This window comes from Schistocerca cancellata, chromosome 5 (genome assembly GCF_023864275.1).
Source record: "Schistocerca cancellata isolate TAMUIC-IGC-003103 chromosome 5, iqSchCanc2.1, whole genome shotgun sequence".
In the NCBI taxonomy this organism is placed as follows: Eukaryota; Metazoa; Arthropoda; class Insecta; order Orthoptera; family Acrididae; genus Schistocerca; species Schistocerca cancellata.
The window spans coordinates 36,500,846-36,516,286 of NC_064630.1; the positions used below are offsets into that span (position 1 = coordinate 36,500,846).

The following is a 15,441-nucleotide window of genomic DNA, read 5'->3' on the forward strand; positions in this document are numbered from 1 at the left end:
TCACGAATGTGTAATAAAAATGGGGGTTCCTATTTTAAAAAACGCAGTTGATACCCGTTTGACCTATGGGAGCGCCATCTAGCGGGCGAACCATAGCGCCATCTGGTTTCCCCCTTCAAGCTAGACAAGTTTCGTTCTTTGTAGTTTTTTCGTTTGAGGCTTATTTCGTGAGATATTTGGCCCGGTCATGATCAATGGGCCACCCTGTATATCTGAAGAGCTTTTTAGAAACTAAGCGTGACTCGGAAGAATGGAAGTCTAAACACTCCGTGGAAGAAAGGTGGATTTACCTTCTTAAGGAAACCGCAAATCGTCAATGCAAAAGCCAACTGCTGAAATTATGCGAGATTGTTTTCTATTCCCGCGCCCAACGTCACTGTGGAAAGAGTATTTCCGCTAATGTCTGCTCATTGGACTGATCAAGGAAATTGACTGCTGCCATAGACTGTGGAATCAATCATACAGTATCAGTTTAATTACAAGCTGACTTGCATGGAGTTTTATAAATACGTAAAGGGGAAAAATATTTATTGAAAAAGGTGAAATCTTCCGAAAAAAATATAGTGCACCAACTACTTCAGCCGCAAAAAGTGCCATGTAATTGTGTTCCAAATAAAAAGTAATTATATTACATAAATTTTTTACTTCATTTCTACATCGCCATCTGGGAGTATCCCGAAGAGGTCCCAGCTAGGTATGGCAACCTTACGTGCAAGGTACATAAAAACATCGGAAGTAGGACAGACTCTACTCTCTGTAGAAATTATTACTGAGTTTGGTGTTGGTTACTAAAATGGTTGCCCACATGGTGGACCTCTTACGACAGAGGAACAAAGTGCGGCAACATTCAAGCACAGTTAAATGGAAAATGGCCATCTGGAGCAATGGTTATATCACTCGAGTTATATTCATATATTATACAGGATTTATTTTCCAGCTGTTTTGATTTTGCCAAATTCTCGATCACAGTTGTCCTGGGTTCCCAGGTGTTCGGTATTTTCGCGAATTTTCGATATTTCAGCGCTTTATTCGATGATTGGTACCGAAGTACGAGTAGTTCCGTACTTTTAGAATTTTATTCATCACTAAGTTTTTTATTGATTTGCAAAATCAAGTCAATAATTGAGGCCGATATGGTAAAAGCACACTCGTGCATTCGTTCTATACTGGAGTTTGCAATAAGCAACGATCTTTACCAAAAAATTACAGGAAACTAAATTTTGTTGAAAATTGTATATGGCAATAACAACTATAATGTGTAATGTGAGTGTTTTACTGCACCGACCATCAGGCCTGAGGTCAGCAAATCCTTCCGCCAGACAATGTTCGGTAATTCAGTCAATTTCATCTGGCAACCCTACAAGTGACTCGTTACAAAGTATTTTGTCCGGTATGTTAGTCCAGTCACTTTTGCGACTGTATTACACTCAGACTAATTGCATACCAGTGCAACAGGGAATGTTTACTATGCCTGTAACGGAAACGTTTCCATTGATGCAAGGGATTCATTCTTTACAACACAATTAAATCCCGTCTCGCGTCTTCACCTTCTGGCTTGAACGCGTTTACTGTAGAACTGTGTGATATGAGCAGTAACAAAATAATGAAGGGTACAAAACAAAAATTAATGCAAAAACCTTGTTACTATACATTACAGTACATGCAATACATGACTGATATTTTGTAGGCGCTTTTCGGAAATGTGAAGGCGATGATCACGAGAAACAGTACATTGTTCCACGACATACTATCTTACACGCTCGATAACCCCAGACCAACTCTATATATTGTTCATAAAGGCTGCATCGTGTAGGTACAGCTGACACAGCTGTGAACAAAACCGTAGACTGGACTGAGCTGCACATTGGCTAAGAAACAGGAGGGCACTTAACTCTGCACTTCCTTCTCACTCTGTCGACAGTGTCTTTGTTCCATCTATCAGTACGTACTGATGGTACATCACCTAACTTTTTAAGAGGTATTAATTTTTTTCACAAGTAAATTTGTAAAGTTTTGTCAATTCCAGGACACTATTATAATATTACGTTACCTTAGGCAGATGTTTGTCTAACAGCTTTAAGTAATTCTGAGGGTTCCTTATCTTAATCTGCAAAAACGGAACCCTTATAGGGGCGCTTTGTTCTCCGTTTGTCTGTCAACCTTTTTTATCAGGAACCGGTATAGATCAAGTTCAAGTCACATATTAATGTCTATGATCCTCTGGCACTGCAAAAATTTTAAGATTTTAAGTCAATTTAGTCAAAAGATACTGACATTTATTTCACAAATTTTGATACTCGAAAACTCACTCATCAAAATCTATAGGGTACTTTTCGTTGATCTAGAATCATGAAATTTGGCAAGAACCAAGGTTTCGCAGTACAAGTGAAGGGAAAAAAACCGGAAATTGTTAATTTGTAATTATATCACACGAAAAACTATTTCTTTTGCCACTCGTTACCTGACTTCGAACTTGAAATTAAAACAATCAGTAGTTCTGCATTCAGACCGACTGTGTCATACGTCATGCATCAGGGAAGGAACGACTTCATTAGTCGCATTACGCGTTTCGGAATTTGTGTTTCGTCAGATACCCAGGGGCGATTACTGCAAGCAGATGTAGCGTTTCAGATTGTATGTGAAATAAACATTCCTAGACTGTTCTGTATGTTTGTTTCTCATACTACTTCAAACGCTTTATCTATGTGCAGTAATACCCCTGTGTATCTAATAATGCATACATTCCGAAACTCGCAACATGAGCAATAAAGTCATTCCTGGCCTGGTGTTTGAATTCTATAATCGCGACGCAGTCAGCCTGAATGGAGAGCTACTTATTATTATAAAAATGGTCACCTGCGCCCTGCATGGCTGGGTATCATATTTATATCGTTGAAATACACTGGTGCGCCAAAGAAACTGGTATAGCCGTCCGTATTCAGATACAGAGATGCGTAAACAGGCAGAATACGGCGCTGCGGTCTGCAGACACGTGTCTGGCGCAGTTGTTGGATCGGTTATCGCTGCTACGATGGCAGATTATCAGGATTTAATTGGGTTTGAACGTGGTGTTATAGTCGGCGCACGAGCGATGGCACACAGCAGAGGAGGAAGTGGGGATTTTCCCGTAAGACCATTTTACGAGTGTACCGTGAATATCAAGAATCCCGTAAAACATCAAACCTCCGACAGCACTGCTGCTCTGGAAAAAAGATCCTGCAAGGATGGGACCAACGACGACTGAAGAGAATCGTTCAAAGTGACAGAATGGCAACCCGTCCGCAAATTGCTGCAGATTTCAATACTGGGCCACCAAAAAGTGTAGGCGTGCGAACCATTCGACGAAACATCATCGACATGGGCTTTCAAAGCCGAATGCCCACTCGTGTATCCTTGATGACTGCAAAACACAAAGCTTTACGCCTCGCCTGGGCCCGTCAACACCGACATTGGGCTGTTGATGACTGGAAACATGTTGCCTGGTCGGACGATTCTCGTTTCAAATTGTATCGAGCGGATGGACGTGTACGGGTATGGAGACAACCTCATGAATCCATGGACCCTGCATGTCAGCAGGGGACTGTTCAAGCTGGTAGAGGCTCTGTAATGGTGTGGGGTGTTTTCAGTTGGAGTGATATGGAACCCCTGATACGTCTAGATACGACTCTTGACAGGTGACACGTACGTAAGCATCTTGTCTGATCACCTGCGTTCATTCAGCGGAGTTGGGCAATTCCAGCAGGACAAAACGACACCCCACACGCCTAGAATTGTTACAGAGAGGCTCGAGGAACACTCTTCTGAGTTTAAAACACTTTTGCTGGCCACCAGACTGCCCAGATATGAACATTATTCAGCATATCTGGGATGCCTTCCAATGTCCTGTTCAGAAGAGACATCCACTGCCTTGTACTCTTACGAATTTATGGAGAGCCATGCAGGGTTCATGGCGTCAATTACCTTCAGCACTACTCCAGACATTAGTCGAGTCCATGCCGTGTCATGTTGCGGCATTATTGCGTGCTCGCGGGGCCCCTACACGATTTTAGGAAGTTCTACCAGTGTATTTCCTAGCGTCCTCGTTAGATCTTCGTGTCGATCAGAGGCCGCAATGTGTGCTCGTAAAAAACGGCCACAACGTTGCCGGTATGGAAAGACCCACACGGCTCTGACCTGGTACCTGCCAGTGAGTCGCTCACCTTCGAGGCGCAGCTTGCAGCGGGTGACTGCGTGGCCCACGCGGTTTGTGGCGGCGCACTTGAATTCGCCCTCGTCGCTGAAGGCCGCCTGGAAGATGACCAGCGAACTCTGCTCCGCCTCCGTGACCACCTTCATGCGCCGGCTGCTGAAGATCTCGAAGCCGTCCTTGAACCACGAGATGGCTGGCGCCGGCGTGCCGCGGAACTGCACCACGAACTCCACCTGCCAACAGGGACGCCGCACCAGCTGCCTGAATCTGCGATGCAACTGAAGAGTCTTGCCTAGGTTACCAACCTATGGCAGTGTTAACTGAATTCCGCACACAGAAAGCTGGCAGTATATTTGTACACCTCAGTGGCGCTAGGTAATCAATACAGTCACTACCCTTATGCGCTTTAGTTTGCTACGTCATTCCTTCAGTGCTATAGCGCCTTGATTAAGACACTGGACTGGCGTACAAGAAGAGGCACGTTCAAATACTTGTCCGGAAAATCTATTTTAAATAATTCGTGGTTTTCCTAAATCACCTCAGGCGAACACTAGTGTAGTGGCTAAATAAAAAAGAAAAATAAGAGAGAAGAAAAGAAAAAGAAAAAAGGTTGAAAATGTGGGAAGAAATGGTGAATAAAAAGGGGGTTTTAAAATCGTAAATGACCGTGAAAAAAGGAAAGAATGAAATGCAAATCGGACTTCGTATTACAGAAAAGCTATAGTTGGGGTGGTCCTTGTGGCTTTTTTGAGCAAAAGTTAAACCAATCTCCACTACAAAACTTACTGAAAAGGAACAGAGAATAACAGAATGTAACTGACAGGGGGAAGTGGCGTAGATGAGAGATCATCCTTTACCAGGTTAACTTGTCTTCTTTCGGGCGGCGTCCAGGTTTTCAAAAATCTCCTTCATTTCTGCGTGAAAAGTCTGCTCCGAAATCTTGCAATAGTCCAGGAATCACTAATTTATACCAATTAAAATCCTCTTGATACTGTATGCAATTTAATTTACTTTGCTACTTCCATTCTCCGAATTTCTTAAGAACTTCCACAACATGTCTACACATTAAAATCAGATCAAGACTAACTAATAAGTTTTTTTTTTTTTTTTTTTTTTAACGTCTTCATCAGATCACGTCTGCCTTAAGCTCCGGCTATCAAGAGACAATCAAGAAACGGATAGAAAACAAAAAAAAGTTACAATTTTAGTAGTTTCTCTGCCGTCGAGCGCTCATACCGCTGTGACGGGATATTTTTTATCTGAGGGAACGAGTGTAGCGCCGCGAAATTCAAAGTCCCGCTACACTAGGATACGCGTTACTACCTTCCTCATTCTTGCCAAATATTAGTTGCAACTAAATTTATAACGATGTCACAGTGACGTTGAGCTATAAACTCGCTTCGTTCTTCCTCCAGCAATGCGCTTTATTTTGCTAAGCGAGTCCCTCAGTGCTATAGCTCTTCGATGAAAACATTGGAGTGGTATACGGGAGGAAGCACGTTCGATTACCTCTCTGACAAATCTGTATTAAATAATTCGCGGTTTCCTGAATCACCTCAAGCGAACACTACGATGCACGCTACTAGCTTCCTCATTCTTGCCAAATATGAGTTGTAGCTAATGACGCCAATGTGACATTCGGCTTAAACTCCCTTCCTTCTTCCTCCAACAAGCTCACTTCTTTTTTGACGTCAAAACGTCTATTCACTTGTCAGTCGAACTTTGCTTGTATGCCAAAATACTGTCAGATTTGAATCGTTAAGAACTACGAGACTAACAATGCGTCAACAATGGTTGCGGCCACAACGGATAGATCATGCATGTACATGTTTGTCGCACATTATTTGTTTTGCCTGTGACATTTGCGTACCGCTGCAGACGCATGCGAATTAACTTCGTGTGAAGTCATAAAATGGTGCATCCTTGAAATGCGTTTAGCTAGGACACTGATTTGGGTGCCATTGCGAAGAGCTTGTGTTGCACTGCTAGAGCCAAAAGTGAGACGATATTAGCCGGAATACAAGTGAAAATCGGTACTAAATTAAAAATTAGAAAATAATGAAACATATCGTCTCAAATGACTCGTAAACATGCTCGAAAAGATAGAAAGCGTAAGCCAGAGGAAAGAGAAATCCAGAAAGCCTGAAAAGTCCAGTGCCGAGCGGGGGCGAGAGAGGAAACGAATAAACGGCGCAAAGCGATTACGTAGCTGGCTGGCCATAGGGCATACAGCGGCCAGTTACGCTCCAAACTTTTGCTTTATCTGTACAGTAACTACTAGACTATTCCGTGTAACCATTGTATGAAACAGACTGATGTTTAAATTTTATGGTAATGTACGCTTATTACGCTTTCACGGAAACAACAGGTGCTCACTCGAACTGTACACGTACATTTTTTTTTTACTCTCTTCAGTTACAGTTGCTACATTGTCCACAAGCTGCAACAGAAATGGCACAGTTACTTGCAGTTTCGTTGTAAATCACACTGTGAGCCCGATTGGGAGCCAAATTCAGAGCTTTGCCTTACGAGAACAATGCTCTGATGCGTTCATCGGTGGACGTATGGGGCAAAAAGAATGTCCTGCATTGGTGAGAACGAGGATTGTATATTGGGTTGCTCTATTGTGCCATCAAGACCTGTGTGGCAACAAGTACTGAGCGCCCGTCGCAGAAAGGGCAGCACTAGGCAAAGAGAGACAAACGTGGCTGGTTCAACACACGACGATGTCAGTGTATGATGTTACATACTCTCGAGAGAGTGCGTTCTCTGAAATTCATTGACACTGGCCAGTGGCTGATGAGGATGGAACTCATACAGCGACTCTGTCTGCCTTCTTGTGTTCACTGCTTCGTGCCGGAGATCCTCGACTTGCAGTCCTACAGTGCAACGGTGCGGCCGGATGCCGGAGCTGCTGGGAGTTTCAACTACATGAGCACCCGTACTCCGGTCGTAGCGGCCAAGTGGTCAAAAAAGACCCACCTTAAGCAATTAGGTGGTGGGTCGTAAAATCAGGGCGGCAAGTGAAAAAAAAAGTCCTACAGGCCCTCCAGACACGACTAGGCGTGGCACTTTTGGCAGTTCTTCCTGTGTTCTCTGCCGCTTCGTCCATCTGACGCTTTCAGCTGTAACCCACTGTATGAACCGTCTGAACTAACGTCAACAGATCCTTTCGCCGTTCTGGTTTTCGGGTTGTATCCAGTGTGTAGCTCAGTAACTGTTTTCATAACGAAGTTTATTTATAAAGGCACTGAGAATTTCTAACTGTTATGATTTCCGCGAAACTAACCAGAAACCTCAGTGACATTATTCATAAACATTGGCTCTTTTCTACCAGTAGACCACGAAAATGACCTGTTTCTGCTATTGTGACATTAGCTTTGTTGCAATGACATGATAACACTAGCAAAGCTGCAGGTCAAGTCAGGTCAGAAAAAAATATAATGAGTACCAGGGGAGAGATACTTTGAAGGACGACGGTACTGCAAACATAAAAAAATCGCTCGACACAGATTCAAACACAGTCGGTATTTTCGCCCGGGACTGAAACGGACGACTATGATGAGACAAACACAACTAAGGAAGATAGTGACATCAGCAGGGAACGTAGTTTTATGGATACAGTCAGCGAAGCGTCGAGAGCAGGATAGGCGAAACGTACTGTACGTCTGATTTTTGTTCTTGCCCTAAATCGTCGTAACTGGCGTCTGCTTCACATCTCCTGTGCAGCAAGCTACGTAAATTTAAGTATTAACTGTGTTTTTCTTACTTGTCACTTCTTTTTCCGTGTGTTTTTGCTTTTAGGAAGCTTTAATTTTCGAGTACTAGTAATAGCGTTCCATAGATTTCGTGTTTGTTTCGAATACAATCCAGAGACAGTTAGCGCTAATTTTCATTTTTTCCAACAAGATGTGTCTAGTAACCACACTTTAGTCAGATGTCAGCCGCCTTTAGTGAATTAGCAGTCTAGTTAAAAGTTGATTAACTCTCTACAGTAAATTGTTGATATCTTAGGATGGATAGGATGTGTGACTGCTGTGTACGGATGCAGGAGGAGCTGGCCACTGTTCACGAACAGCTGAACGTGCTGATGGCCGCGGTCAGCCGTCTTCAGGCTGCTGCCTCGGAGTGTAGCGGCAGTGGGGAGTCTGGTGCGTCGCATAGTACACCCCAGGTGTTACATGCTACACCCACGGTCCCTGCTGTCGAGACATCTTCGCGGGTACCGGGCGCGGTTGGGCCACCCTCTCCCCAAGGGGCGTGGCGGGTTCAGCGGCGTTCGCGTCGCACGAGGCGGAGGGTCAATGTGGAGGCTGGCCGTGTGGCATCGCACGCTCTGCCTGTGAGTGGACATGTGGCCACTCCTTCAGCAAGGTCCGAGCAGGCACACGGGGGGAGGGGTTTATTAGTGATTGGAAGATCCAACGTTAGACGGGTGATGGAGCCCCTTAGGGAAATATCGGAAAGGTCGGGGAAGAAGGCCAGTGTTCACTCTGTCTGCTAGCCGGGGGGTCTCATACGAGATGTGGAGGAGGCCCTGCCGGCGGCGATAGAGAGCACTGGGTGCACCCGACTGCAAATTGTTATGACTCCTGCCGTCTGGGTTCAGAGGTCACCCTTAGTTCATACAGGCGGTTGGCGGAGTTGGTGAAGGGGTGGGAGCTGAGCTAACTATTTGTAGTATCGTTCTCAGAATCGATAGCGGTCCTCTGGTTTGGAGACGAGTGGAAGGCTTAAACCAGAGGCTCAGCAGGGATCCCACTAATCGAGTGGCGAAGAAAACTGCTTCGCTTCTGAATGATTCTTCCTTCCCACCAGAAGTTGCTTGGAGATTGAAACCAAGTGGTGCGGTGCCTCCCAGATTTTATGGACTACCAAAGGTCCATAAGAAAGATGTCCCTCTCCATCCCATAGTGAGTAACATAGGCTCTCCGACCTATGACGTTCCCAAACACCTGGATCGTTGTTGATGCCTCTTGTGTGAAAATGTGCTCACCGGATAAGAAACTCTGCTGATTTCATTAGTAAACTGAAATCATTGAAAATGAACCCTTCTGATATATTAGTTAGTTTCGATGTTGTGTCTTTATTCACAAAGGCTCCTCTTCCAGAATCTAACTTATTGAAAGAAGGTTTGACAAAGAGATTTCAGCTTTATTCAAACATGTTCTGACCTCTACATACTTCTTATTTAACAACGAATATTTGAACAGATGGACGGAGTCGCCATGGGCAGTCCCTTATCCCCTCTGGTGGCCAATTTATTTATGGGAGACTTCGAGGAGAAGGCGCTTGAATCTGCTGACTTGAAACTCACGGTATTCTGGAGGTATGTTGATGTTGTAGTTTGGCCCCATTGTGAAGATAAACTGCAAGACTTCTTAAGACATCTGAACTCCCTCCACGATCAAATAAAGTTCACAATCGAAATTGAAAAGGAGGGATGCCTTCCATTCTTGGATGTTCTGGTTCGGCGCAGAGAAGATGGCACTTTGGGACATGAAGTGTATCGGAAGCCGACGCACACGGATTTGTATTTACGTGCAAATAGCTGCCAACATCCTGCCCAGACGATGCTTTCCTCTAAAACGTTGTAAACGGGGTACTAGCAGTAATAGGCAGCCTGGGTGGCTGACTATTTGCATAAGGATATAATGTAGAACAAAACGGGAATTATATCAAAATGTTATTAGTCACAATCAAGCTACAGTAGCCCATTACAAACAGTATTGTAAGGCGCTTAAAAATGATATTAGGAAGGCAAAGAGTATGTGGAATGCAAATAGAATAGCTAATTCACAGGATAAAATTAAAACCATATGGTTTAGGTGTACATAGTCACACACTGTGCGAAAAAGTGTGTGACTATGTATATATCCCAGTATGTACTACAAAATTAAAGATGTGTATTGTGTATACCAACTGCACAACAGAAGCAGACATCATACAATGTTAAACTGCAAACAACTAAAAAACCTGATGTAAATCACTAAAAAGCACCTGAAGATGAGCCTCCAGGGCTCGAAATGCATAGTGCAGTAAATAAACGCAACTTGTGACTGAAGGCGGTTTGTTCTTCATTTTACTAAAGTAAAACAGTCGCGGACGAAACACTGAAAAACAATGGTTAAAATTAAATTTTATTTTTATCTGTCATTTCTTTTATGTTGTAGTTTCATGTACTGGCACGTTCCATGACCTTGGAGATTTGCTCCTGAATTTGGTCCTACAGGACTTGACATGTAAATAAATAAATAAATAAATAAAAAGAGGAATGCAGGCGTGGTATCACGCGGCGACCGACCTTGTCGTTCTCGAGGGCGACGGCGTCACGGAGCTCGGCGGTGAAGAGCGGTGGCTGCGCCTGAGGCTGGTCCAGCGTCACGGTGAGCGGCTCCGACAGCTCCCCGGGCTCTGAGCGGCCGGCGGCGCTCTCGGCGCTGACGCGGAACTGGTAGCGCCAGCCGGGCTCCAGGCCCGACAGCGCCGCTTCGGGCCGCAGCGTGGGCGCAGGCGTCGAGCGCACCCAGTGCGGCGTGCCCGCGCGCCGGTGCTCCACCAGGTAGCCTGCCGCACAGGGGCTGCGTACGTCTCACAGCAGTCTCGTAAACAACAACACACAGGCCGACAACACGGCGGGCAGTACAATTCTGTCCCTGTCACTGCCGTCGTGCGAATCATTAGCGGTCTCGCTTCTCTACATCTACACTTAGCAAAGCGACTTACAGTATTTGGGAGAGGGCATTTTTGGTACTGCTGTCATTATACGAGGGTCAGAACTTAAATAATGGCAACTATTTATTCACAACCGATACAAAAGAGTTACATGTTTGCACCTGTTACTGTCCTTCAAAGTAGTCACCAGCATTGTGTAGAACCCGCTGCCAGTGATGTGGATGGCGTAGTATACCGTTAGCAGAGCCTGTTCTGCTGATGGTCCGAATGGAGTGATCTACTGCCTGTCGACTCTCTGGAACAGTTATGAAGTGAATGCTATGAAGTGCATCCTTCATCTTCGGAATCAAATCAAAGTCACAAGGACTTAAGTCGGGGGAGTATGGTGGATGGACAGTACTTTCCAGTCCCATCAACCCAACAGAGCAGCCACAGCTTGCGCTGTATGCGCCCGCGCATTGTCGTGCAAAATGATGGGTGGGTTGCACAGAGAGTGTCGCCGCTTCTTTCGTAAAGCTGGTCGCAGGTGATGGTCCAATAACGAAGAGTAATACAGTAGCTTCCTGGTAGATTAAAACTGTGTGCCGGACCGAGACTCGAACTCGGGACCTTTGCCTTTCGCGGGCAAGTGCTCTACTGACTGAGCTACCTAAGCACGACTCACGCCCCGTCCTCACAGCTGTAATTCCGCCAGTACCTCGTCTCCTACCTTCCAAACTTCAAACAAGCTCTCCTGCCCGCAAAAGGCAAAGGTCCCGAGTTCTAGTCTCGGTCCGGCACACAGTTTTAATCTGCCAGGAAGTTTCATATCAGGGCACACTCCGCTGTAGAGTGAAAATTTCATTCTAGTAATACAGTACTTTGACGGTCTGCCGTGGAGGAACGTAATACGTTGGGAAAACACCATCACAGTCGTATACGAGAATCACCATAACTTTCAGCATACTGGGGCTCTGACGCACTTTCGACTTTCGCGGCGACCTATAATGACGCCATTCGTTGGATTGGCGTTTCAGTTTTGGCTCGTACAGTGTGGCCCATGTGTTCCTGTTTCGAAAACATAGTGACACTGTTACATTAACCTGCTCGCTCGCAAGTGACTATGTTTCCCTCGATTGTGCAGACGCAGGTGACATGGGACGGGCGAGTCCATTTGCTCCGAGGTCAGGTAGGTATGTCAATAACGTGTGCTATCAGCGACAATAACAGATTCCATTGCGTAGTGTCTCCACAGCAGTGTTGCCACTATTTAAGTTCCAACCTACGTAATTACAATGAGCAACGTTACTAAGATAAGTAGTAACACACAGATTATCTATGAAAACCGTACATACAATGGTGTCCAAAATTAAAGCAACAAACGGAAATTTTGCAAGGTTGCGTTTCTTTTGACACATACAATATAAACAGGAGATAGTAAGTTCGCAGCTCGTGGTCTTGTGGTAGCGTTCTCGCTTCCGGCGCATGGGGCCCCGGGTTCGATTCCCGGCGGGGACAAGGACTTTCTCTGCCTCATGATGACTGGGTGTTGTGTGTTCTTCATCATCATTTCATCATCACTGACGCGCAAAGTCGCTGAAGATGATGATGATGTTTGGTTTGTGGGGCGCTCAACTGCCTGGTTTTCAGCGCCCGTACAATTATCCAATCTTTGCTCAGTCCAATTTCGCCACTTTCCTGGATGATGATGAAATGATGAGGACAACACAAACACCCAGTCATCTCGAGGTAGGTGAATATCCCTGACTCCGCCGGGAATCGAACCCGGGACCCCGTGCTCGGGAAGCGAGAACGCTACCGCGAGACCACGAGCGGCGGACGAAAAGTCGCTGAAGTGGCGTCAACTAAAAAGAACTTGCAATCCGGCGGCCGAACTTCCCCGTATGGGGCCTCCCGGCCAACAATGCCATACGCTCATCATCTTCATCTTCACGTGATAGTAAAGTAGAAACAACGTGTAGAATATAGAACGTAATCAGCTGCAACATACAAAACAGTAGACAAAATAGTTCTTGGTGTTTTTCCAACTTAACAGATTTGCACACACATTCTGACAACTATTCCCTTGCCGGCCGTGTTGGTCTAGCGGTTCTAGGCGCTCAGTCCGGAACCGCGGGACTGCTACGGTCGCAGGTTCGAATCCTGCCTCGGGCATGGATGTGTGTGATGTCCTTAGGTTAGTTAGGTTTAAGTAGTTCTAAGTTCTAGGGGACTGATGACCACCGATGTTAAGTCCCATAGTGCTCAGAGCCAACTGTTCCCTTATGGGGTGTGACCACATCTGGCACCAGTACAGGTCTGACAGCAACGGGACATGCTATGAAAGATGTCATCAATCTCATGTTGAGGCAGTAACGTCCATTATTCCTGCAGAACTGCTCGGAAGTCTTAGAGAGTGCTTGTTGAATGGAACCCGTTTGCCTAGTGCATCCCAGACATGATCTATGGGATTCAAATCGGGACAGCGAGTAGACCACGCCATGCGTGCAATATCATTTCCAAAAAAACATCGCCCATCCGTGCTCTATGAGATCCAGGATTGTCGTCCATCAGTACGAAGTCTGGGCCCACAGCAACAACGGCACATGAGATCCCAAGATATCCTCACGGTACCTGGTAGCAGTTAAGTCACGAAGAGGGGTTGACTGGTCAACATAATCCCGGCCCACACAACTGGGGATCCTCATCAATATTGGTCTCTTTCCAAAAAGTTTGGGTCATGAAACTGTATTCCATATGCCTTCCAGATGCGAATCCATCGGGAATCATCTGTAAAAAGAACATGTCCCCACTGTTTGACAGTCCAGGTAGCATGTTGACGGTTCCACTCTTGACGTTCCCTTCTTTGAAGACACACCGTAGCTAAACAGACAGCAGGTCTCCAACAATAAAGACGACTCTGCTGAAGCCTTTTTTCCACTGTTTTCCTCGATACAACACGTCCAGGGGCTGCTGCGATATCAGACGCCAGTTGCACTGCAGTAGTAAGGTGCCCTTACTTAACTTACTGTTTTAGTAACTAAATTTGTTTTAAATATGTGTTACTGCTTTATAAGTAACGCTCTCCTCTTTCTGATGTCACACGTTTCCGGCCCTGTCCTGGTCTCTGGAATACAGTTTTGGTCTCTCTAAACTGTGGCCTCATTCGAGAAACAACAGCACGATTCACATTAAGTTCGTATGATTACATTGTGAATTAGATACAGGACGGGGAAATAGCAGTTCGTTGTTTTAATTTTGGACACCAGTGTAGTTATGCTGGTTTGACAGTTAACATGCCACACAGCAACCGGAGTTTAATCATCCATATTTCTAAACGGATAACCCACTTCATGCAGCACAGTCTCAGTTGCAAACTGCTTGTCTAACGGCTTCCAGGGGCAAAAAAATTTGGTGTTCAGTATTTCACAAAATTATTGCTCAAATGTTATGATTTAAAATACTAGCACAATCTACTCATTAAAAGATATCTTACGCTAAAGCTTTACAGAGTAAAACAATTCTTACAGTCAGCAACTGTATAAGAGAGCACTTAGCGACTTTCAACAAGCTTTAAACATAACTTCAAAGCTTCCCTAAACTTCTTCTCACTTACAAGCTCATTTTGAAATATTTAACACAGTAAATTATTTGTAAGGTAACCAGACTTTTGTAGCTGTTTTATACATAACAGTTCGATTCTTTGAAGAATTGTGGATGGAGTGTTTAGTGCTACCATAGAGCAGCCCTGTTAACCGATCTGGCACTTGCTCACGCCTCAACAGTGAGGAACAGATCGGCTCGCAGTGAGTAATGGTGGCGGAAGGTGAGGGGTGAGGAGGCAGGGAGGTACCCCCCAAGTCAGCTGCTCAAGCTACGGCCGGTAGTGTCACGTTGTACAGAGATATATCGCTTCACCGTGGCTCATTACTGCATTTTGTGGCGGATTTATTTTATTAAGATTTCTATGATGAAACACAACATTTCTTATGGCCGATGCAGCCCTGTGATTGATGTCATTACTGGTCAAAATTTAAATTAGCATCAAAATGTATCTAGTGCCCTTTTTATTCAGACGTTAAACAAATGTGAATGACTATTATTTATTTGGTTTTCACAAAAGCTTCAATGTTTGGTACCGTTTTGTGGGCACAGACAAACTTTAAAGTTGAAATGTATCTATGACTCTCCGTCGCTAGCTCTTTTTGTCTTCATTATGGAAAGACCTTCCTTACGCAGATATGTAGATTAAAACATCGATATAATCGTAGCTGCGAAGTTGTAAAATCGAGGAGGTTTATGTTGAGGAAAACCCTTATAAAAGTCTACGAGACTAATTTTGTTATGAAAGTTATCACACACCCCCAGTGACACTGTAGCTCTGTAAATTTTACCTTTTTCCCAATTTCCACACAGGCAATATCAATTAAAAATGAAATTGGAAACACATTATCCACTCAAATTCTGAAATTTAAATTCGTGAAGAGTATATAAGTCAATGAGTATATTTTGATACTACTCATGGGCTCCTCTGCTGTCGTCATTAAAGAAGAACAGCTTGTACAACGGAGCGATGTCGAAATTTTGTAGCTGTCTAT

General features: G+C 44.7%; 1 protein-coding gene across 1 annotated transcript in view; it reads right to left on the reverse strand.

Annotated features, from left to right (window-relative positions):
• LOC126188351 (uncharacterized) overlaps positions 1 to 15,441 on the reverse strand; it is a 260,603-nt gene that overhangs the window by 144,739 nt on the left and 100,423 nt on the right. The window contains exons 3-4 of the mRNA XM_049929950.1: positions 10,494 to 10,756; positions 4,200 to 4,422 (exon numbers count right to left, since the gene is read on the reverse strand). Of these exons, the coding sequence (XP_049785907.1) occupies positions 4,200 to 4,422; positions 10,494 to 10,756 (486 nt within the window). The remainder of the gene's footprint in view (positions 1 to 4,199; positions 4,423 to 10,493; positions 10,757 to 15,441) is intronic.